Source organism: Hypanus sabinus, unplaced genomic scaffold, assembly GCF_030144855.1.
Source record: "Hypanus sabinus isolate sHypSab1 unplaced genomic scaffold, sHypSab1.hap1 scaffold_1898, whole genome shotgun sequence".
Classification (NCBI taxonomy): Eukaryota; Metazoa; Chordata; class Chondrichthyes; order Myliobatiformes; family Dasyatidae; genus Hypanus; species Hypanus sabinus.
The window spans coordinates 239-26,052 of NW_026779990.1; the positions used below are offsets into that span (position 1 = coordinate 239).

Sequence of the window (25,814 nt, forward strand, 5' to 3'; positions counted from 1 at the left end):
GACTCTCTGTCACGTCCAGGGGGTTTGTGATGGGATGGTGTGTAGGGAGATGCATATTGTATGGCCCCGGATGTGTGTGAATGGACAGTGTGGAGTGAGCTTCGCTCTGTATCTGACTCCGGGAGTCTTTGATACGACCGTGTGAAGGGAGATTCACTCGTTGTCTGACCCGGAGAGTGTGTGATTGGACCGTGTGGAGGGAGCCTGACTCTGTGTCTGACCCGGAGAGTGTGTGATTAGACCGTGTGTAGGGAGCTTGACTCTGTGTCTGACCCCAAGAGTGTGTGATTGGACCGTGTGAAGGGAGATTCACTCGTTGTCTGACCCGGAGAGTGTGTGATTGGACCGTGTGGAGGGAGCCTGACTCTGTGTCTGACCCCGGGAGTGTGTGATGGGACGGTGTGGAGGGATCCTGACTCTGTGTCTGACCCTGGGAGTGTGTGATTGCACCGTGTGGAGGGAGCCTGACTCGTTGTCTGACCCGGGAGTGTGTGATCGTAGAAAGCAGAGAAAGCCACTTTTATTCATACTCGTTGACACCTGCCTGTCAGCCATTCCTCTCTCCATGCCGGTGTCTCTCCTGTAACTCCATAGGATTTTATCTTGTTAAGTAGACTCTTTTTTGGCACTTTGCCAAATGCCTTCTGGAAGTCCAGTAAATGACTTCCACTGCCTGTTGTTTGTCCACCCTGCCGGTTACTTCCTCAAAGAACTCTAACAGATTTGTCAGCATTATTTTCCACGTCAGAAACCAAGCTGACTTTGACATATTTTTCATGACTCAACAAGGACCTCGCAACTTCAACTTTATTAATAGACTCCAGAACTTTCCCACCCACTGAAGTTATTCTAACTGGCTTGTAGTTTCCTTTAGAAACATAGAAAACCTACAGCAGAATACAGGTCCATCGGCTCAAAAGTTGTACCGAACATGATCCTACCTCAGAAACTACTGAGCTTACATATAACCCTCTATTTTTCTAAGCAACAGATAAACTGAAATAGATAAAAAAAATAAAGTGTGATAGTTAAGATAGAGGCAGGAAAGTTGTTTGCACTATTGAAAATGCCCTGGATGAGGAAGTGCAGGGATGGGTTAGCAAGTTTGCTAAGGACACGAAGGTTGGAGGTGTTGTGGATAGTGTCGAGGTCTGTCATCGGTTGCAGCGGGACGTTGATAGAATGCTAAACTGGGATGAGAAGCGGCAGATGGATTTCAAGGCAGATACGTGTGAAGTGGTTCATTTAGTTAATGAAATATGATTGAAGAATATATTAAAATGGTAAGACTCTTGGCATTGAACCTTTGTTCTATTTTCATCAAATAGAAAAACACAGATAACATAGGAAAAATAAACGACAGCACATTACAGGCCCGTCGGCCGCAATTTTGTGCCGAGAATGTTCTATAACTTTCTAGGATTGCCAATAGCCTTCTATCTTTTCTAAGGTCAATGTATCTATCAAAAAGTCTCTTAAAGGACACTATCGTGTCCGCCTTCAACTCCTTTGCCGGCAGCACATTCGACGCAATCACTAGTCTCTGTGTAACAAACTTACCCTTGATATCTCATCTGTACCTACTGCACAGCACGTTAAACCAGAGTCCTCTTGTGGTAACCATCTCAGCCCTGGGAAAAAGCCTCTGACTTTCCACACGATCAATGCCTCTCATCATCTTGTACACCTCTATCAGGTCACCTCTCATCCTCCGTCACTCCAAGGAGAAAAGGCCGAGTTCACTCACCCTGCTCTCAGAAGGCACGCTTCCCAATCCAGGCAAAATCCTTGTAAATCTCCTCTGCACCCTTTCTATGGTTTATTGTCCTTCCCTTAGTGAGGCGAACAGAACTGAGCACGGTACTCAAAGTGGAGCCTGACCACCGTCCGATATAGCTGCAACATTATCTCTCTGCTCCTAAAATCAATTCCACGATTGATTAAGGCTAATACCACATACCTGCGCAGCTGTATTGGGCGTCCTATGGACTCGGAACCTAAGATCCCTCTGATCCTCCACACTGCCAAGAGTTTCACCATTAATACTATATTCTGCCAATATATTTAACCTACCAAACTGAACCACCTCACACTTAACTGGGTCCATCTGCCAATCCTTAGCCCGTTTTGCATCCTATTAATGTCCCGCTGTATCCTCTGACAGCCCTCCACACTATCCACAATACCTCCAACTATTGCGTCATAATGTAGATGTCATAAGTAATCAGCAAGTTTACTAAAATATCCCTCCACTTCCTCATCCAGGTTATTTATAAAAATCACGAAGAGTACGGGTCCCAGAACAGATCCCTGAGGCACTCCACAGCAACAGTTTCTCACGCTCAACCAGAAGGAAGGAGGTATAAGAGTCTCAGGCCTCCCGCAACAATGTTCTGGAACAGTTATTCCCTCTCAACCATCAGTAGGGAGTTACAGGAGCCTCAGGACCCAGACAACCTTGTTCATTAACAGTTACTACCACTCAACTATGCGGAGGGATGTACAGTAGCCTTGGGAACCACCCCAACAGGTGCAGGATCAGTTTTTACCCCTGAACCATCAGAATTGATCATATGGAATAAAGACATGGCAGACCAACTGAATAACTACTTTGGTTCTGGCTTCTCTAAGGGGGACATAAATAATTTTCCGGAAATAGTAAGGGATATAGTAAGGGATAATAGTCTAGTTAGATGGAGGAAGTGAGGGAAATACATGTTAATAGGGAAGTGGTGTTATTTAAATTGAGGGTATTAAAGTCAGATAAATCCCCAGGGCCAGATGGTGTGTATCTCAGTGCTTAAGGAAGTAGCCCAAGAAATAGTCGATGCATTATTGAAAATATTTCAAAACTCCATAGATTCTGGATTAGTTCCTGAGGATTGGAGGGTGCCTAATGTAACCCCACTTTTTAAAAAAAAAGGAGGGAGAGAGAAACCAGGGAATTATAGACCGGTTACTCAGACATCGGTGGTGGGGAAAATGCTAGAGTCGGTTATCAAAGATGTGATAACAGCACATTTGGAAAGAGATGAACCCATCGGACAAAGCAGCATGGATTTGTGAAAGGAAAATCATGTCTGACGAATCTTATAGAATTTTTTGAAGATGTAACTAGTAGAGTGGATAGGGGAGAGCCAGGGGATGTGGTATATTTAGATTTTCAAAAGGCTTTTCACAAGGTGCCACGCAAGAGATTAGTGTGCAAACGTAAAGCACACAGTTTTGGGGGTATGTTATTGATTTGGATAGAGAATTGGTTGGCAGACAGGAAGCAAAGAGTGGGAGTTAACGGGACCTTTTCAGAAAGGCATGTAGTGACCAGTGGGGTACCGCAAGGCTAGGTGCTGGGACCCTAGTTGTTTACAATATATATTAATGATTTAGCCGAGGGAATTAATTGCAGCATCTCCAAGTTTGCGGGTTATACGAATCTGGGCGGCGGTGTGAGCTGGGTGGAGGATGCTAAGAGGATGCAGGATGACTTGGATAGGTGGGGTGAGTGGACAAATGCATGGCAGATGCAATTTGATGTGTATAAATGTGAGGTAATCCACTTTGTTTGCAAGAACAGGAAAACAAATTATTAACTGAACGGTGGCCGATTAGGAAAAGGGGAGGTGCAATGAGACATGGGTATCATTGTACACCAGTCAATGAAGGAGGGCATGCAGGTACAGCAGGCGGTGTAAAAGGCAAGTGGTATGTAGGCATTCGTAGCAAAAGAATTTGAGTACAGGAGCAGGGATATACTACTGCAGTTGTACAAGGCCTTGGTGAGACCGCACTAGAATATTGTGTGTACTTTTGGTCCCCTAATCTGTGGAAAGACATTCTTGCCATAGAGGGAGTACAGAGAAGGTTCACCAGATTGAATCCTGGGATGACAGGAATTTCATATGAAGAAAGACTGGATCGACTAGGCTTATATTCACTGGAATTTAGAAGATTGAAGGGGGATCTTATTGAAACGTATAAAATTCTAAAGGCCGGATGCAGGAAGATGGTTCCCGATGTTTGGGACGTCCAGAACGAGGGGTCACAGTTTAAGGATAATGGGGAAGACTTTTCGGACCGAGATGAGGAAAAGCCTCTTCACACAGAGAGTGGTGAATCTGTGGAATTCTCTGCTACAGTAAACAGTTGAGGGCAGTTCATTGGCTATATGCAAAAGGGAATTAGATATGGCCCTTGTGGCTAAGAGGATCAGAGGGTATAGAGAGAAAGCAAGTACAGGGTACTGAGTTGAATGATCAGACATCATCATACTGAATGGCGGTGCAGGCTCGAAGGGCCGAATGGCCTACTCCTGCACCTATTTTCTATATTTCTATGTTTCTAAGGAGGTACAGGAGCCTCGGATCGCTCCCCACCGGGTTCATGGAATGTTATTAAGCCTCAACCAGCAAGACGGAGGTACAGGATCCTCACGACCCACATCTCCAGGCTCGAAAACATTTACTTCCCCTCAACCAGCAGCAAGGGTGTCCAGGAAACTCATGGCCGACATCACCAGGCTCAGGAAAAGTTTTTAGCTCTCAAACATCAGGAAGAAGCTGCAGGTGCCTCGGAACACACATCACCATGCTCAGGGACTGTGCTTACTCCTCAGCCACCGGGAATCAGGTACAGGAGTCTCAGGACCCACACCAGGTTCAGGAATAATTATTTCCCCTCGACCAGCTGGAAAGGGGTCCAGTAGTCTCAGAACACATACCACCAGTTTCAAGAGTTGTTACTAACCTTCGGACATCGGAAAGGAGCTACAGGAGCGTCAGGACACACGACACCAGGTTCAGCAGCAGTTATTACTCCTCAACAATCAGGTAGAAGGTACAGAATTCATCGGCTCGCTCTCCGCCGGGTTCAGGGACAGTGATTAATCCTCAACCATCATGAAGAATGTACAGGAGCCTTGGGACCCACACCAGCACGTTAAGTAACAGTTACCCTCCCCCCTTTCGCCAACGGGAAGGAGCCTCAGGACGCACACTACGAAGTTCAGGAACAGTTATCCCCCCTGTACCATCCGGAAGAAGGTACAGGAGATTCAGCTGGCTCTCCACCAGTTTCAAGAACGGTTATTACTCCTCAAACATCGGGAAGAAGTTACAGCAGCCTCTGGACACTCACCATCAGGTACCAGAACAATTATTATCCCTCAACCATCAGGAAGCGAGTTACAGGAGCCTCAGGACACACACCACCAGATTGAGCAACAGTTTTTATCCTTCAGCCACTAGGTAGAAGTTACACGAGTGTCAGCTCGCTCTCCACCAGGTTCAGTGACAGGTATTAATCCATAACCATCAGGAAAGAGGTACGGGAGCCTCAGGATTCACACCACCAGGTTCAAGAACAGTTCTTACACCTCAACAATCAGGGAGAAAATACAGGAGCTTCAGGACCCACCAGCAGGTCCGGAAACAGATATTTCTCCTCAAGCATGACGAAGGTGGTACAGGAGCCTGAGGACTCACAACACCAGTTTCGGGAACAGGTAAGACCCCTCAACCATCAGGCCCTTGAAACAGAGATGTAAGTTTACTGAACTTTACTTGTTCCATCACCGAAATGTTCCCATTGCCTATCGACTCGCTTTCAAGGATCCTTCATCTCACGTTCTCGATATTTATTGCTTATCCATCTATCTATCTATCTATCTATCTATCTATCTATCTATCTATCTATCTATCTATCTATCTATCTATCTATCTATCTATCTATCTATCTATCTATCTATCTATCTATCTATCTATCTATCTATCTATCTATCTATCTATCTATCTAACTATCTATCTATCAATCCCTTTATTCATTTACTGATTGATCGATTAATTGAATGAACTATTTATGTATTTATTTTACCATTTGCTCAGTTTGTTTCCATCTGCATTCTGGTCGAACTCATTCGCGAAGTGTCCTTTCCGTGATCCTATTTTAGTTACTATTCTATGGACTTGCTGAGTACGCCCGCAATAAAATGAATCTCAGAGATGTATAAGGTGATATTTTTTCCCTGTCCTTCAGTTTTCAAATTCGAACTTCACTGTTCTTCAGACCATAGGATATAGCAGCAGGAGGAGCCCATTAGGCTCATCGAGCGCGCCCCGCCTTTCAATCGTAGGCTGATCCAATTCGTCCTGTCATCCCCCATCTCCCCTGCTTTCTCCCCATACCCTATGATGCTCTGGCTAATCAATAACCTGTTTATTCTCCAGGACGAGTTGAGCTGCCGGTGCCCACGATTCGAGCGGCGGATTCCATTATCAGATACAACTGGCGAATGAAATAGATTAAACACTGTTCATCCATTTTCAGTGATTCGCCGTTAAATGCACACAACCTCCTTAAAGCACATTTATATCCCACCGAGAACATCGATCGTCAACACTTCCAAATTAAGAAACATTTCTAAAACACAAAGCATTTCCGAAGCACATAGCACGATGCCGAAATTTCAGACAGAGTAATGGATTCTCGTACACACCGTGATTCATCTATTATTCTTGCTGTTCCACGAGCAACTCCTTATCAGCCCTAACATCTGTTTACTTTTATAATCTTTCTCTGCCACATGGGTGACTTCACAGTTCTTTGCAATTTCCTCAGATACCTCTTTTACACAATTTGTCTCACCGCTTTTTCAGACACATTTACCCAAGCTACCCACAATTAACGCTGTCAAGTCAACTTCCTCGAGTACATAAAACTCCCTTCATTGATTGATCAGTTATTTAATATTCTCACTGGTTGTGTCCATCTAGTCTGCAACTTAGTTCTCAAACAAATGTCAATGATCACCTTGCGAAATAAGATGTAATATCAGAGGAGATGTATGTCTCCACATACAAACCGGAGATGTTATTTTTTTTTAATCCGGGGCATGCAAAAGAAATTAAATAACCCGTCGTCTGATATTCAACTCTTGAGCAGAAGGAAGTCGGGTGATGTGGGCTGGCAGATATTGCAGCTCTTGAGCAGAAGGATGTCGGGTGATGTGGGCTGGCAGACGGCTCCATTGACAGAGCTTGGTTGCAGATCTGTGTTTTTAACTTGATCCTGATTACTGCCTTACGATCAACAGCTGAACAAATGTAGTTGGAGATTTAATCGAAATGGACCCTTAAACCATCAGGAGGGAAGAACAGGAGTCTCAGGCCCACGCCACCAGGTTCCGCAACAGTTATTACCCCAAAACGATCTGATAGAAGATACAGGAGCCTCGGTTCGCTCTCCACCAGGTTCACGGGCAGTTGTTACCACTCAACCATCTGGAAGGAGGTACTATTTTAATATGTATAATATATAATATAATTATAAATAAATACATTTATTTGTAATATAAATTATTATATTTTTGAAGGAACAAATATTGTTGGCACATTTCAATCAGCATCAAATTTTATTTCCCAACAACAACAGCAAATTGTATTTATATAGATAATAAAATGTCCTAAGACACTCCATGTAAACATAAACAGAGAGAGAAAAATAATACCCAGATGCAATCCAAGTGTGTTTTTGCACCTGTAGCACAGAACACTAGATGCAGGTCGAGATGGGCAGTTGGGAACAGTGATCTGTAAAAGGTATTGCCTAGATATTGCAGCTTAGGGGGCATTCATTCAAAATGATGCTCTAACTATCAAATGTAAGAAAAAGAAGAATAACCCAAATTGGTTAACAGATTTGAACATTAAGAGATTTGTGGCAAATGACACAGTGTGGGAATGAAGACAATGGATAGAATTAACCACCATTTTAAGTTTTCTTCATTCCCACCCAGTGTCATTTGGCACAATTCTCTTAATGTACAAATCTGTTAATGCCAAACCTGACTTTGAAGACTGAAAACCATCCAAGTTACGAATTGTCTCACCATACAGTCACAAAACACTGCAGCACAGAAACAGATCCTTTGGCCCATCTAGTCAGTGCTGAATAGTTAATCAGCCTAAAAGACGTGTGCAAGAGTAGGAGTGGGTCACGGAAACGGGGTAGCTTGTAAGGGAAATAGGCATGACGGAGAGGGAGTGGTGAAGTGGAGATAGAATGCGGCAGAGTGGAGCGTGATTTTGGCGAGTGACGGGTTGACGGAAACGGGACGTGTTTTTGAGTGGGAGTGGTTTATGGAGACAGGGAGGAGTGTGTCCGTATTATTAAGTCAGGAAGCAAAATGTGGAGGCTGCTGGGACTCGCGTTCCAGTGGTCCTCACGTTCTGAGCTGCGTACGTTTCAATGCGGGATGTAGTGTATGAACGGCAGGTGAGCTCAGGGCCGGGACAAATTCTGGAATTATGATATTGCAGTCTTTAGTGGAAGGTGGTTGCAAGGCGGGCAGGGCAGTTAGCTCTGCATTCCGGATTTTGGTTGAAAAGGAAATAATTCTGGGTATATGGGCGGTTTAACTGTCACATCAGATGCACTGACAATAACAGCGGACGAGGGACTCAAGTGGCTGCTTCGCTCTGAATCTGACTCATGGATTTTTTTCATTGGGACAGCGTCTCGCGTTTCGTTGAACCACAACCAATCAGGGAAGCGGATTCATCAGCAAGGACAAAAAAGTTCAGACAGTGGCCAACAGCTGATGGATTTGTTTTCAGTTTATTCATTGTTTCCTTCAGTTAGAGCAGTAGGCAATGCCTGACAGGAGAGTTGAATGCTCCTCTTGCAGAACGTGGGACAGCGGGGAGACCTCCGTGTCTCTGACGACTTCACCTGTGAGAAGTTCATCCTGACGCTCCTTCTCAGAATCGGCGTTCAGGGGTTGGTAGTGGATATGGATGAAATCAGTGTCGTTAGGGAATCTGAGGGGTGATAGGGAGGACATATTAGGAGGAAGTTAGACCTAATGCAGAGTTCACAGGAAACCTGGTGACAGTCAGGAGGACAAAAGGGTTTAAACAGCCAGGCTCAGGGTAGAGTGACCACTGTGGCCAACCTCCTCAATAACAGGTCTACCGCTTTGTGTTCTTTTGAATTTAGGAGAGTGGTCAAATGATCTAGTAGAGGGAAGTATGTCAGGTCAGGTCTCTGGCACTGGTTTTGGCTCTGTTGTTCAGAAGGGAAGAGGGAGGGCGAGATGAGGAGAGGTGTGATGAGAGGGGAGCATTTGTTAGGGAATGCAAAAAGAGTTTCTGGGTGATATAGTGAGATTCCTGGATGGTATGTTTCCTCCCGAGTGTCGGTGTCACTAACACTCTGAGCGGGTCCTCAGCAATCTTAAGTTGGGAGGGTGAACAGGTGAAGTTTAGAACGTGCTGATGTGGCCAGAAATAGGCAAACAACACGGACTAACACGTTGCTAACACGTTGCTAAGGTGTCGATCTATGAATGAGGGCTTCTGATAGTTGGAATATTGGGTTCTCTTCTAAGGAAAGTGCGACCAGTATATGAGGCCTGCTTCAATATAATCCGTGTTTAATTTTCATTGAATCGCACAGGAATAGGCATAAATGCAGCCAGACGAAACAGCGTTACTCCAGGACCAAGGTGCAAAAAACTTTTAATATATAAGGCTTAAAATAGGCCACAACGCAGCTTGTGTCCCGGGATTCACAAAATGCAACCGAAATCTGCATTCGACAAATCAGAGGTTGTCATCCGCCGAGCGAACCCTAGGGTGCGGCCCTTACGACTGTCCGGAGGCCGCGCCACACCGCCCCCACGTTGCGCAGTCCCTCCATTTACTCCGCCACTGAGAAAATCCCACAGTTTCCACCGGGACTGGACAGGACTAATATCCTAGCGGGAAGCTCTGCCATTAAAGAGGAGGCAGGAGTGAACTGAACCAGAAATGCAGGGGGATGAAAAAACAGAGTGCCAAAACGGTTAGTTGAGTAGTTAACGGGGTATATGTTGTTAAGACCACAGACAAAGTGAGGAAGCAAAGGTTTCAGCCTGCTGGGACTCATATTTTAAGTTGCGTTAGTTTCAATGCAGGAAGTATTGTACGATAGGCCGATGAGCTCAGAGTAGAGGTCAACGGCTGAAATTGTGATATTGTAGACATTAGTGCGACTCCGTTGCAGGGCGGGCAGGAGCGTCAGATCAACATTCCCGGTTTCGGTTGCATTTGACATGATGAAGCGGGAAATATTAAAAGTTGTTGGCATTACTATTCACATGGGATTTATTGACAAACCCAAGTAGAGAGGGGTTCATGTCCCTCTTTGACAGGGACGTTAATGTACGGTGAATGCAGGGAGATGGTTGTTGTGCAGTCAGAAGTGATTTAGCTCAACTGGTATAACCCACCATTACGTTCACTGTAGGAGGGGCAAAAAGACAGATTTAATCTAATCAAGGGGCCAAAGAAGGGAGTGGGGTAGGTCAAGGATATTGACGATAGATTGCGAAACACAGAGAATAACTACTTCACAGACAGCATAGGCAGTGAGCGAGGCACACAGCTGTCACAGTGACACCTACACACCCCTCACGATGACATGGACACAACTCCGAACGGACGCTAAGCTACACCAACGTGAGCCAACGCGCATCTCACCGTCATACTCTGTGTAACAGCGTTGGAACTGGAACTGGATGAACTCGGGATCATTCGGGAGCTGAGGGGATGATGTGGAAGACATGTATTCAGTATTTACTACCACGGTTTCGGATACAGGAAACAGGGTGACAGACAGGAAGATGAAAAGTGTTAATCAGCAAGAGCCAGTGCAGTGACCCCTTGTGTGCAACCGGCTCAATGACAGGAAGACGACTTTGGATAATTCTGGATGGGAGGAGACGTGCAAATAACCAAGCAGGGGAAAGTCTCACCGGCTATGGCTGTGTGGCTCAGCAGGGGATAGGGGTTGAAAGGTGCCCAGCTGTATCAATAGGGTGGACGAGAACGAGATTCTTCGATGGTATGCAGATAGGAAGCATATGGAGGTTATCAGTAGGTACATTGACCATGTACATGTATATGCAGACAAACTCACAGACACACACACGCAGACATAGACAGACACACTCGCACGCACACACACACAATCTCAGACAAACACACAAACACATTTATGCAGGTTGAGGCCCCCTGGGCATTTTGGATGCCACGGTAATCTGCAAAGATTCACAACAGAGATTTTATTCTGCAGACCGAACACTGGGGGGCAGCACAGACCCCTGCCTGGATGACGCGCCTCACCGTCGCCACCTCGCTCAGCTCCTTCATTTCGTCTCCCATGAGCAACTCTCTCAGTTTACACCTGAACTGGATCAGAACTAATATATAACAATTTAACAACATAACAATTACAACATGGAAACAGGCAATCTAGTCCGTGCCGAACGCTTACTTCCACCTAGTCCCACTGAACCGCATTTAGCCCTTAACCCTCCATTCCTTTCCTGTGCATATAGCTATCTAGTTTTACCTTAAATGACAATACCGAACCTGCTTCTACCACTTCTACTGGAAGCTCGCTCCACTCAGGTAACATTATCCCAGCGGTAAAGTTTGGAATGAAAAGGGGAGAGTGGTGGTATGAAGTAAAGTTTCAGAGGGATGTAAACAAGAACGCAATTACAGATAGTTGAGTGGTTGCTGCGACAAATGTTGTCAAGACCACTGACAAAGAGAGGAAGCAAAAGGTTGAGTCTGCGGGGACTCAGAGCTGCCTCCGGTTCAATGCAGGAAGTTCTGTCCGAAACACCGATGAGATCTGGACACGGGTCAACGGTTGGAATTATGACATTGTAGAGACGCCGTTGCAGGAGCGTCAGATCAACATTCCCGGTTTAGGTTGTATTAGTCGTGATGAAGCGGGAGGTATTCAAAGTTGAGGGGCGCTGTTACTGGTCACATGGGATTCATTGACAAACTCAGGGACAGGGGGGTTCAAGTGCCTCTTTGACAGGGGCGTTAATGTGCAGGGAATACAGGGAGATGGTTGTTGTGCAGTCAGAAGTGATTTACTCAATTGGTACATCACAACATTATGGGCCGAAGTGTCTGTTCTGTTCGGTGATTTACGTTCACTGCCCTTCAGGGGGGGGGCAAAAAGACAGACATAAACTCATCGAGGTGACAGATAAGGGACGTCAAGGACTTTGACGATAGATTGAGAAACACAGAGAACAACCACTTCACAGACAGCATAGGCAGTGAGCGAGCCACACAGCTGTCACTGTGACACCGACACAACGCTCACCGTGACATGGACAGAACCCGGACCGGACAATAAGCGCCCCAAACCGTGACACCCGCAAGCATCTCGCCATGACGCTCTGCGTAACAGCGTTCGAACTGGAACTGGATGAACTCGGGATCATCAGGGAAACTGATGGCATGATAGACAATAGACAATAGGTGCAGCAGTAGACCATTCGGCCCCTCGAGTCTGCACCGTCATTCTGAGATCATGGCTGATCATTCACTATCAATACCCAGTCCCTGCCTTGTCCCCATATCCCTTGATTCCCCTATCCATCAGATATCTATCCAGCTCCTTCTTGAAAGCATCCCGAGAAATGGCCTCCACCGTCTTCCGAGGCAGTGTATTCCACACCTCCACAACTCTCTGGGAGACGAAGCTCTTCCTCAACTCTGTTTTAAATAACTGACCTCTTATTCTCAATCCATGCCCTGAAGACAAAAAGAGAGGTATTTACACCCACTGAGTAGGATAAAGGAAACTCGGTGACAGACAGGAAGGGGAAAGGGGTTAAACAGCCGGAGCCAGTGCAGAGACCCTTGTGGCCAACCTGCTCAATAACAGGTAGAGCACTTTGGATTTTCTGGATGGGAGGAGAGAGGTGCAAATGACCAAGCAGGGGAAAGTCTCACCGGTCAGGTCTCTGGCACTGACTATGGTTCTGTGGCTCAGCAGGGAGGCGGGTGAAATCTGACGAGCAGTATCGATAGGGTTGTCTTTGTTAGGGGAACGGAAAAGACGTACTGTGGACGAGAACGAGATTTCTCGATGCTATGCTGTCTTTATCGTCACCAGTATATAGGTAGGAAAAGTCAGCCGGTTTTCCAAACGAATGTATGTACAGGTGTGGACAAAATTAGAAAGAACATTTTGTTTAAAACGTTGCTAAAGCGTTAGGGTTGATGTTCACATAACATGTTTAAAATATAAATATAGCAAGCATACATAGGACATCAGTAATGAACACACACACACACACACACACACACACACACACACACACACACACACAGAGACAAACCCACATTTTGAATGCCACGGTAATCTGCAATTGTTCTGAACTGAGATTTTATTCTGCCGAGCGAACACTGGGGGGCAGCACAGACTCCTGGCTGGAGACCGCGCCACACCGCTCCCAACCTTGCTCTCCCATGAGCTCCTCTCCCAACTTACACCTGAATTGGATTGGAACTGATATCCCAGCGATAAAGTTTGCTATTAAAAGGGGAGAGTGGTGGTATAAACTAGAGTTGCAGGGACATGTAAATAAGAACGCCATTACAGATAGTTGAGTGGTTGTTGGGACAGATGTTGTAAGACTTCTGAAAAATTCAAGAAGCAAAAGGTTGAGACTGCTGGGACTCTTTTCTGAGCGGTGTACGCTTCAGTGCAGGAATTATAGTTTGAAAAGCAGATGCGCTCAGGTCAGGTGTTAACGCCTCTAGGCCTGACACGGCAGATATTAGTGAGACTTGATTGCAGTACCATTTGCATAAACTATGAACGAGACTCTCAGACCTCACTGTAACACGGAGATGTTCTTCAACGGGACACTGAATGATTTCTGTGACACTGCCACAATCCACATCTGACAAGAACACACCCCTCATCGTGACACTGACAAACTGACAGGCTCCGCACCACGGCAGGATCTCACCACTCAACGATACCAACACAGAGTCAGGCCCTGCACTGTAACTCGAATACAGTCCTCCCCGTATGCATAACACCCTTCCTCTCCAAAACCACACCCCAACTCCCTCAACCTCCGCCTACACCACTCCCAGTCACTGTCATACAGACTGCAGAACAGCACTCTCGTCTCCGTCACCCATCCCTCGCCTACAACCGACCCCGTCTCCGTTACCCACATCCTCTCCTGCACACTTCGCCGTCTCCATCATCGCATCCGTACGCCCCGCCCCGTCCGCGTGATACACTCCACCCGCTAAACGCTCCCCGTCTACGTCACCCTCCATTCCCCTCCCATTCTGTGACACAAGCAATTGTGCGGAGTATGAGGGAGAGATGATGGCTGATGTTTCAACTTCACCCGAACCATGGCTATCGATCGCCAGGATCTGAATCTCTCCACAGCTCTGCATGCACAGGCCGGCCATGTGCTTCCACACCACTTGCATCAGTGTTTGCATTCTCACCACCCTTTCCCTGGCCTCCGGTCTCCTCCCCTTCCTTCCTCTAACGGCAGCACACAATCCGCTCAAGCACACGCACCATCTCCGAGAGACACACACGATTCAAGACTGCTGAAAAACCGAGAGGAGGGAGAGGGATTCGTACTGTTGCTGACTCCGGTAGGGTGTGCTGCGATGGTGCGGGAGGCACTTCAAATGTCTGGCCCCGATAGTGTGATATGATAATATATAGGGAGTTTCGCTGGTTATCGGACCCAGGAACTGTGCGTTTGGGCGCTGTGGACGGAGCTTCACTCGTTGAGTGACCCCAGTGTGTGTATTGAAACAATGTGGAGGGAGTTGCACTCTGTGTATGATCCCGGGTTGTGTTATGGATAGTTGCGGAGGGAGCGTTATACAGTGTATATTTTCAAGAGTGTGTGATGGGATTGTATGGAGGGATTATCGCTCTGTCTGTGAATGCTGGCCTTGGGTCAGTGGATTTCGGCTTTTCAACATACTCCAAACAGAGACAGGGAACAAGAAAATGGCGGCTTACACGTTCTGCACCAACTGCTGAATCTGAACACCCTTTCTCTGGCCCCAATCTCCTCCCCTTCCTTCCTCTTTTCACAGCACACCATTCCTTCTCTATGATTCTTTCTTTATAATATATTTTACTGAGGAACGGCATAATATAGAATACGTAATGGATTACATTTTCCTCCATTTTGCTTTTGTATCTTACTCCGAAACAAGTATCCCCTCACGCGCTCTCTCCGACCATACAATGATAGCTAATGTGTTTACAATACATTGCAAATTTACTTCACAAATACAAGTACGGACATTTCAGAGCCATAACCCCGCACTACTTCAAGACGAAGTCCCAAACACATCTACAGCATCTCAGATGATCCAGAATAGACTCAGTTTACAATTCATCAACCACCCTGTCAGGTAAACCACATGCGTGTTAAAAGGGAAGCAACTTCCCAGGTACATTCAAATGCCATCGACTAGTAGGTAATTCCTTAAGACTCCCAAACTATGCCAAGAAAGTTTACCATTTCGAATAGAACTTTCTCACAGACGCCCTCAGAGTGAATTTAATCTTTTCTAATTTCAGAATAAAACATTACGTCCTCTAACCAAACAGCAGCAGATGAGGGAGTGGCAGATTTCCAGACCAGCAAGATATTCCTACGGGCCAAAAGCGATGTAAGTGAAATGATATCCAACTGCTTTGCATTTAAAACCAAAACATCAGCTGCCACACCAAATGCAGTTATAAATGGGCACGGTCTCAGTGTCACTCCCAAAGCCTGTCTGATAATTTTAAAAACCAGTGCCCAGTAGCCATCAAACCGAGAGCAAGACCAAAATGCATTCATTAAACCAGCCGGAGAGAAGGAACACCTGTCACAGCCAGCGTCTGTCCCGGGTATATGTCAACACGCCTGGCTTTACTTAAATGTACCGTGTAAAACTTTAAATTGTATGAGCCCGAGTCTGGCACATGATGACGACGAATGAACCCTATTCAGTGCATTTGCCCAATATTCCTCAGCCAGATCCACACCAAGGTCATCCTCCCAGCTAGTCATAGTTTTGTTTAGATCTTGATCTCCCAAAGTCTTCTGCTGAGAGTATTGTCCAGAGATCAGCCCTTTATTATAAAAGCGAAGAGGGAGTTTGTCCCACAACATAGCAGGTGGTAGATCAGGAATAGAGGGAAATTTTTCCTTGAAAAAGTGGAGAATCTGCAGGTGTTGAAAATAAACTGATTATGTGCAAGGCCATATTTCCTGCACAAGTAATTAAAACTATTTTCATATTTTATCAGTGCACAATGAAAGATGCTCAACTGCAATTTTAAAACGATTCTGTGATTCTTAATTGGGTGAGTGAGCAGCTCGACGTCCTGGTCCATATATGTACCAATGAAATCGGTATGTATGGGAAGGTGGTTCTGCACAGTGAGGTGAGGGATTTAGCTATTAAATTAAACGACAGGACCACCACCCGTCCCCGTGTCCAGACCCAGGAGGACCATATGGATTAGCACAAGGCTCAAGCTGCGGTGCAGGAGGGAGGGATTCAAAATTCATCGTGTTTATTCAAAGGAACGTGGGATGTCTACAGAAGAGATGGAAGAAGGTTTACTAATAAACTGGAGGGGAACTGATATCCTAGAGGGACGGTTTTTCAGGACTATGCATGAGAGTCTTCGGGACAGCAGTTGAACTGGAGGTGCAGGGGGATGGGATTCAGACATGGAGAGCAGATATCGGAATCGATATGGGGACAGACATTGTTAAGAGTTCAGAAAAAGGCAGGAATCAAAAGGTTGTGCATCTTGCGACTGGTGCCCTGAGCTCCGTATATTTCAAAGCAGGAAGCTTCAAAGAAGCGCAGCTGAGCTCAGGGCATGAATCAACACATTGAATCATGATATTGTAGCCAATATTGAGAATGGGGTGTAGGAGAGACAAGCAGGACAGCACGATTTTCCGAGTTTCCCTATTTTTAGACGTGACAATGCGAAAGGAATTACAGGAGGAGGAGTGACATAACAATGATGAGAAAGTGTCATCGCAAAACACAGTCAGAACAGACAAGACAGCTTGTTTAAGTGAGGCTTTATGGGTGGAAATACAGACACATAGAAAACGTACAGTACAACACAGGACTTTCGGCCCACAAATTTACGCCCAGCATGTCCCTACATTAGAAATTACTACGCTTACTCAGAATGCTCTATTTTTTTCTAAACTCCATGTATCTATACAAAAGTCTCTTAAAAGAGCCTATTGTATTCGCCTCCATCACCGTTACCAGCAGCCCATTCCACACACTCACCACTCTCTGCGTATAACACTTACCCCTGACTTAGTTCCCAGCACCTTAACCCCGTGTCCTCTTGTGGCAAGGGTTTCAGCCTGAAAAAAAAATGCCTCTGACTATTCACACTATCAATGCCTCTCATCATCTTATACACGTCGATCAGGTCACCTCTTATCCTCCGTCGCTGCAAGGACGAGTTCACTCAGTTTTCTTTCATAAGACATGTTCCCCAGTCCAGGCAACTTCCGATATACTTCCTATAGTGAGGCGACGAGAACTGAGCACAATTCTCCAAGTGGGGTCTGACCAAGGTCCCATGAGACTACAACATTACCTCTGGGCTAGTAAATTCATTTCGACGGTTTATGAAGGCCAATACACCGTACGCCCTCTTAACCACAGAGTCAACCTGCGCAGCTGCTTTGAGCTCCTGTGTCCTCGGACACCAAAATCCATCTGATCCTCCACACTGACAAGAGTCTTGCCATTAATATTATGTTCTGCCATTATATTTGACCTACCAAAATGAACTACTTCACTCTTATCTGGGTTGAACATCTGCTGTTTCTTAGCCCAGTTCTGCATCCTATCAATGTCCCGTTGTAACTTCTGACAGCCCGCCACTCTATCCACAACACCTCCAAACTTTGCGTCATCAGCAATCTTAATAACCCATCCGCTCACTTCCTCACCCAGGTCACTTATAAAAACCAGGAAGTCTGAAGATCTCAGAACAGATCCCTGAGGCACACCACTGATCTCCGACCTCCATGCAGATTATGACCTGTCTACAGCCACGATGAACAACCACTTCTATGGGCAAGCCAGTTCTGGATACACAAAGTAAGTCCCCTTGGATCCCATGACTCCTTACTTTCTCAATACGCCTTGCATGGAGTACTTTAACAAATGCCTTGCTGAAATCCATATACACTACATCTACTGCTCTTCCTTCATCAATGGGAATGAGGAAATGAGGAATAAGAAATGTATCGCCATGACATTGGAGCTACATTGTAGACCGGTGAAAAGTCTGCTGGATTAGGAGGAACAGATCTGCAGAGAGATCGCAGTCTGTTAGAAACATAGAACCATAGGACATTACAGCAGAGATACAGGCCTCTAGGCCCTTCCTGGCTGTGCCGAAACATTTTTCTTCCTGGTCCCACGAACTAGCACCTGGACCATATCCCTCCATACACCTCTCATCCATGTACCTGTCCAAGTTTTTCGTGAATGTTCAAAGTGAGCCCACATTTGCCAATTCATCTGGCAGCTCATTCCACACTCCCACCGCTCTCTGTGTGAAGAAGCCCCCCAATGTTCACTTTAAACTTTCCCCACTTCTCCCTGAACCCATGTCCTCTGGCCTTTTTTCTCCCCTAGCCTCAGTGCAATAAACCTCCTTGAATTCATTCTATCTCTACCCATCATAATTTTATATAACTCTATCAAATCTCCTCTCATCCTTCTGCGCTCCAAGGAATAATGTCCTAACCTATTCAACCTTTCTCTGTAACTCAGTTTCTCAAGTCCCGGCAACATCCTTGTAAACCTTCTCTGCTCTTTTTCAACCTTATTAATATCCTTCCTGTAATTCGGTGACCAAAACAGCACACAATGCTCCAAATTCGGCCTCACCAGTGCCTTATCTCACCTCCCCATAACATTCCAACTCTTAACTCAATACTTTGATTTATAAAGGCCAAAGTACCAAAAGCTCTATTTCCGACTCTGTCTCTCTATGAAGCCACTGTACGGAGCGTTGTATCTGTATATCCAGATCTCTCTGTTCTGCTGTACTCTTCAGGGCCCTGCCATTTACGCTGCATGTTCTACCTTGGATTGTCCTTCCAAAGTGCAATACCTCACACTTGTCTGTATTAAGCTCCACATACCATTTTCAGCCCATTTATCCATCGGGTCGAGATCCCTCTGCAAGCTTTGGAAACTTTCCCCACTGTTCACCATTTCTCCAATCCTTGCATCATTAGCAAACTTGTTAATCCAATTTACGGCATTATCATCCAGATCATTGATATAGATGACAAACAACAGTGGACCCTACTGTTTGGCACACTACTAGTCACAGGCCTCCACTCAGAGAAGTAATCGTCCATTATCACTCTCTGGCTTCTCCCACTGAGACAATGTCTAATTCAATTTAACACCTCGTCATGTATACCTGGCGACAGAATCTTCATAACTTATCTCCCATGTGGGACCTTGTCAAAGGCTTCACTGAAGTCTATGTAGACAACATCCACTGCCTTCCCTTCATCCACTTTCCTGGTAACCTCCTCGAGAAACTCTAATAGATTTATTAAACATGAATTATCACAAAGAAAGCCACAGCGACTCTGCCTAATAATTCACTGTCTATCCAAAGACTTGTAGATGCTATATCTTAGTACTCCATCCGATAATATAACTACACAGACGTCAGACGTACAGGCCTATAATTTCCTGGATTACTTTTAGAGCCTTTTAGAAAAACATTAGCTCTTCTCCAATCCTCCGGCATCTCACCCGTGGATACCGTCATTTTAAATATATCTGCCAGGGCCCCTGCAGTTTCAACACTAGTCTCCTTCAAGGTCCGAGGGAATACCCTGTCAGGTCCTGCGTATTTATCTACTCTGATTTGCCTCATGATAGCTTGCACCCTCTCCTCTTCAATCTGTGTCGGTTCCATGACCTCACTACTTGTTTCCCTTTTTTTCCATTGATTCAAAGTCAGTTTCCTTATTAAAGAGACGGAAAAAATACCATTTAAAATCTCCCCCATTTATGTTGATTCCATACGTAGCGGACCACTATGATCTTTCAGTGGTCCAAATTTATCCTTTTGCTCTTAACGTACCTGCAGAAGTTCTTTGGATTTTCCTTCACCTTGATTACCAAATCCTGTCTCCTGTCTTCTTTTAGCCCTCCTGATTTCTTTCTTAAAGATTATTTTGCACTTTTTGTACTCGTCAAACACCTTATTTGCTCATTGTTTCCTATACTTGACTTATATCTCTCACTTCTTCTTGATCAAATTTCCAATATCCCGTGAGAACCAGGGTTCCTTATTCTTATTCACTTTGCCTTTATTCCTGACAGGAACATACAAGCTGAAAATTTCTCCTTTGAAGGCCTCCCACTTACCAATCACATTCTTGCCTGAGATCAACTTGCCCCAATTCACGGTTTTGCATTTTTATATCTTCAAATATATACTTTTTCCACTTTGGAACTTCAGCTCGAGGACCGGATCTGTCTTGTACATGATCAAGTTCAAACTAAAGGCGTTATGATAACTTTAACCAAATTGCCCCTCCCCGATACACAATTTGGTCACCTGTCCTAACTTATTTCCTAATAAGAGATCTAATATTGCATTCTCTCTCGTTAGTACCTCTATATATTGATTTAGAAAACTTTCCTGGACACATTTTACAAACTTTAACCCGTTTGGACATTTAACAGCATGGAAGTCAATATGTGGAAAATTAAAAATCCCGACTATCAGAAATTTATTTTTCCTGCAGTGGTCTGCTATCTTTCTGCGGATTCGCTCCTCTAGTTCTCGCTGACTATCGGGTGGTCTATAATGCAACCCCAATAATGTGGTCATACCTATCCTGTTTCTCCGCTCCACCCATATGGCCTCGGGTGACAAACCCTCTAATCTTTCCTGCCCGAGTACTGCAGCAGCATTTTCTCTGACTAGCAATGCCAAGGCCTCCTCCCTCCACCGTTCCTTTCTCTTCTTCTATCTCATCAGAAACATTAGAACTCCAGTCCTTCCCCTCCTGTAGCCAAGTTTCAGTAATGGCTATAATGTCGTAACTCCATATGTCAATCCACGCCCTCAGTTCGTCAGCCTTCCCCAGAATACTCCGAGCTTTGAAATAAGCACACCTCAGCACACGCAACCCTTCTATTCGTGACTTTGCAAGAACTGTTAACAACATTTATTTTCACCACAGCTCCACTGTTTGCTCTGGCTCACTGCATCGATTCCCCCGCATATCTGGTTTTAACTCTCCTAGAAGCACTAACAAAACTCCCTACAAGAATATTGGTATCCTTGTAGTTTAGGTCTAACCCACCTCTCCTGTACACATCCCACCTGTCACAGGAGATTAATAGGAAAAGTATAGTGAGGGATAAAATAGGCTCCTTAGAGAATCAGAGTGGACAGTTACGTATGGAGCCGAAGGTGATGGGGGAGATTTTGAAAAAAAATCTTTTCATTGGTGCTCACCAAGGAGAAGGATATTGAATTGTGTAAGGTAAGGGAACCAAGTCGGGTAGTTAGGGAAACGATGACGATTAAAGAAGAGGAAGTACAATAGCGAATAAAGAATATAGAAGTGGATAAGTCACCCGGTCCTGACAGCATTTTCCCTAGGACCTTGAGGGAAGTTGGTGTAGAAATAGCAGGGTCTCTGACAGAAATATTTCAAATGTCATTAGAAACGGGGATGGTGCCGGAGGAGTGTTGAATTGCTCATGTGGTTCCATTGTTTAGAAAGGGTACTGAGAGTAAACCGAACAATTATCGGCCTGTAAGTTTGACGTCAGCGGTGAGTGAATTAATATTAAGTATTCTCAGAAATAGAATATATAATTATCTGGACAGACAGGGTCTAATTAGGAGCAGTCAACATGGATTTGTGCTTGGAAGGTCATGTTTGACATATTTTTTTGAAATTTCTGAAGAGTTTACTAGGAAAGTTGACGAGGGTAAAGCAGTGGATGTTGTCCATATGGACTTCAGGAAATCATTTGACAAGGTTCTACACGGTAGGTTAGCTAGGAAGGTTCAATCGCTAGGTATTACTATTGAATTAGTAAAATGGATTCAACAGTGGCTGATGGGAGATGCCAGAGAGTAGTGGTGGATAACGGTTTGTCAGGTTGGAGGCCGGTGATTACTGGTGTGCCTCAGGAATTTGAATTGCGTCCAATGGTGTTTGTCATATACATTAATGATCTGGATGATGGGGTGGCAAATTGGATTAGTAAGTATGCAGATGATGCTAAGATAGGTGGCGTTGTGCATAATGAAGTAGGTTTTCAAAGCATGCAGAGAAATTTAGGCCAGTTATGTGAGTGGGCTGAAAGATAGCAGATGGAGTTTAATGTTGATAAGTGTGAGGTGCTACATTCTGGTAGGAATAGTCAAAATAGGACATACATGGTAAATTGTAGGACATGGACGAATGCAGTAGAACAGTGTGATCTAGTAATAATCGTGCATAGCACCCTGAATGTGGAATCTCATGTGGATAGCGTGGTGAAGAAAGCTATTTGTATACTGGCCTTTAAAAAATCAGAGCTTTGAGTATAGCAGTTAGGATGTATTGTTAAAATTGTACAAGCCATTGCTGAGGCCAAATTCGGAGTATTGAGTAGAGTACTGGTCACCGAATTATAGGAAAGGTATCAACAAGTTAGGGAGAGTACAGAGGAGATTTACTAGAGTGTGACCAGGGTTTCAGCACCTAAGTTACAGAGAAAGGATGAACAAGTTAGGACTTTATTCTTTGGAGCCTAGAAGGTCGAGGGGGACTTGATAGAGGTACTTAAATTTATGAGGGGGATAGATAGATATGACGTGGATGGGCTTTTACCATTAAGATTAGGGGACATTCAAACAAGAGGACATGAGTTGAGTGTTAAGGTGCAAATGTTTAGTGCGGGAAATGAGGGGTGTCTTCTTTATTCAGAGAGTGGTAGATGTGTGGAACCAGCGTCCAGTAGAAGTGGTAGAGGCAGGTTCGATTTTGTCATTAAAAATGCATAGGGATATGGACAGGAAAGAAATGGAGGGTTATGAACTGAGTGCATGTAGGTGGGATTATGTGGGAGTATGCGTTCGGCACCGACTAGAAGGGCCGAGATGGCCAGTGTCCGTGCTGTAATTATGATATGGTCAGATGGCTATTTCAAGAGCTCCCTGTGATCCTGTAATTTGAATGCCTGCACCTACTCCAGATCCTCAGCCACATGTAATCCTCCAGAGCATCCTAATCTTACTCTCACAGTCAAATGACATTGGTATCAATCCTGTGATTACCACCCTCGAGAAACTGCTTTTAACTTCGTACAAAGCTGTCCATACTCACGCATCAGGGCCTCTTCACTCTTTCTTCCTTTGTCATTGGTACCAATGTGTAGCATGACATCTGTCTGATCACCGTCCCACTTCAAAATCTGTGCACGCGATCGGAGACATCCCTGTCCATGGAACCCGGAAGGCAACAAACCATCCGGGAGTCACTGTCACCACCACAGAACCTCCTGCCTGTACCTCTAATACCGAGTCCCCTATCACTACCGCTCTCCTCGTCTTCCACCCTCCATTCTGCACTGCAGAACCAGACCCAGTGGCAAACGTCTGGCTGCCGCAGCTTGTTCCAGATAAGTCTTCGACCCCAACAGTATCCAAATCGGTATACTTGTGGAGGACAATGCTCACAGGGGAAAGCTACTCGGACTGCCCTTCTCTTCTCTCGCCTGACCGTAACCCAGATAACTGAGCGCTGCTCCTTTGGCTTAACAACCTACGTGAAACTACTATCTATAAACTCCTCATTCTCCCGAATGATGCGGATGCAATCCTTCTCTAGCTCCAGTTCCGTAAAGCGGTTTGTTGGGAGCACCAGCTGGATGCACTTCCCGCAGGGACACCGGATATCTCCCTAATTTTCCACATCCTGGAAGAGAACTATTCCAACATCCTGCCCGGCACTCTCTCTACTGCAAGCGGAAAAACAAACAAACAAAAAAAAAACAACTACCGAAGCACGTTCTCACCTCTGACTGTTCATGCCGAAGCCTGTTGAGCCAATGCCTCGACACTCTGCCCCTTCTCATTCCACTGCTCGCTCTCAACGCCGCCTGCTGCATATGCCGGTCTTTTTTTAAACCTTTGTTCATCTACGTCACGCGCCTGCGCAGTGTAGTCTCACTTCCCCAGCACTGATAGACAATTTTGCTCTCCGAGATGCATTTACTCTTTCACTCTCAGGCTTTTACTTCTGTTAAAAAAAATGCTGGGCTTCATTGCTTGAGGTATTGAATACAAGTGCAGGGAGTTTATGCTGCAACTGCAGAGGACAGTGACGAGGCCGCACCTGGAGTAGTGCATGCAGATCCTGTCTCCTGATTTGTGAATGTGTGTGCTGATTTTGAAAGTGGTGCAGAGGAGTTTCACCAGGTTAATTGCAGAGATGAGGGGGTTAGACTATGAGGAGAGATTGGATCTCCTGCGACTCTATTCACTGGAATTCTGAATATAAGAGGAGCTCCGAGAGTTGTGGGGGTCTGGAATGCACTGCCACGGAAGTCGGTAGAGGCCAATTCTCTGCATGCTTTCAAGAAGGAGCTAGATAGATATCTGATGGATAGGGTAATCAAGGGATATGGGGACAAGGCAGGGACTGGGTATTGATAGTGAATGATCAGCCATGATCTCAGGATGGCGGTGCAGACTCGAGGGGCCGAATGGTCTACTTCTGCACCTATTGTCTATTGTCTATTGTCTATAAGATAGAGATAGGGGATTTTTTCTCTGATAGTAAAACTGACCTGGATGAGGAAGTGGAGGGATGGGTTAGCAAATTTGCTTTTGACACAAAGGATGGGGATGTTGAGGATAATGTGGAGGGCTGGCAGAGGTCACAGTGCGACATTGACAAGATGCAAAACGTGGTTGAGAAATGGCAGACGGAGTACAACCCAAAAAAGTCTCAAATGATTAATTTTGGTAGGTCAAATATGATGGCAGATTAAAGTATGAATGGTAAAACTCTTGTGGAGGATCAGAGTGATCTTGGGATGCGAGCCCATAGGACGTTCAAAACACTGTGCAGGTTGATGCAGTAGTTAAAAAGGCATATGTTATAGTGCCCTTCATCAATGGTGGAATTGAATTTAGGAGCAGAGAGGTAATGTTTCAGCTATAGAGGACCCCGGTCAGATCACACTTGGAGTATCGTGCTCAATTTTGGTCGGCTCACTACAAGATGGATTTGGAAACCATAGAAAGATTTGAAGGATGTCGCCTGAATTGAGGAGCGTGTCTTATAAGGATAGTTTGAGTGAATTCGGCCTCCTTGGAGCGACGGAGGATGAGTGGTTACCTGATGGAGGTGTATAAGATGTTGCGAGGAGTTTATCGTTTGGATAATCAGAGGCTTTTTTTCCCCAGGGCTGAAAGGGTTGCCACAAGAGGACACAGGTTTATGTTGCTGGTGTATAGGTACATACGAGATGTCAGAGGTAGGGTTTTTAATTCAGAGAGTAATGTGGGTGTGGAATGGGTTGCTGGCAAATGTGGTGGAGGCGGATACAATAAGGTTTTTAAGAGACTTTTGGATAGCTGCTTAGAGGACGATGGGTAAGCATAGTAGTTTCTCGGGTTGGGACATGTTCGACACATACTTATGGGCCGAACGGCCTGTATTTAGCTGTAGGTTTCTCAATGTTTTATGTGATGAAACGTAGATGAAACCTTAATTAGGGGACTTTGCCAAAAATCTTACCTTTAACACATCACTCCGCTTTCTCAACCAGGTCATTGTTAACAGTGCAAACAACTTTCCTGCCTCGATCTTATCTCTCACGTTTCATGTTATTCGATCTTCTCTCCTATTCTGAATTCCAGCG

The 25,814-nt window shown here is 45.2% G+C and overlaps 1 protein-coding gene across 2 annotated transcripts in view; it reads left to right on the plus strand.

Annotated features, from left to right (window-relative positions):
- Window positions 1-14,372: 14,372 nt before the first annotated feature.
- The window catches only part of LOC132387466 (low affinity immunoglobulin epsilon Fc receptor-like), a 36,849-nt gene continuing 25,407 nt past the window's right edge, over window positions 14,373-25,814 (plus strand). For both annotated transcript variants that reach the window (XM_059959833.1, XM_059959834.1), the window contains exons 1-3: window positions 14,373-14,483; window positions 15,433-15,524; window positions 17,847-17,993. In XM_059959833.1, the coding sequence (XP_059815816.1) occupies window positions 17,950-17,993 (44 nt within the window). In that variant the 5' untranslated portion in view covers window positions 14,373-14,483; window positions 15,433-15,524; window positions 17,847-17,949. The remainder of the gene's footprint in view (window positions 14,484-15,432; window positions 15,525-17,846; window positions 17,994-25,814) is intronic.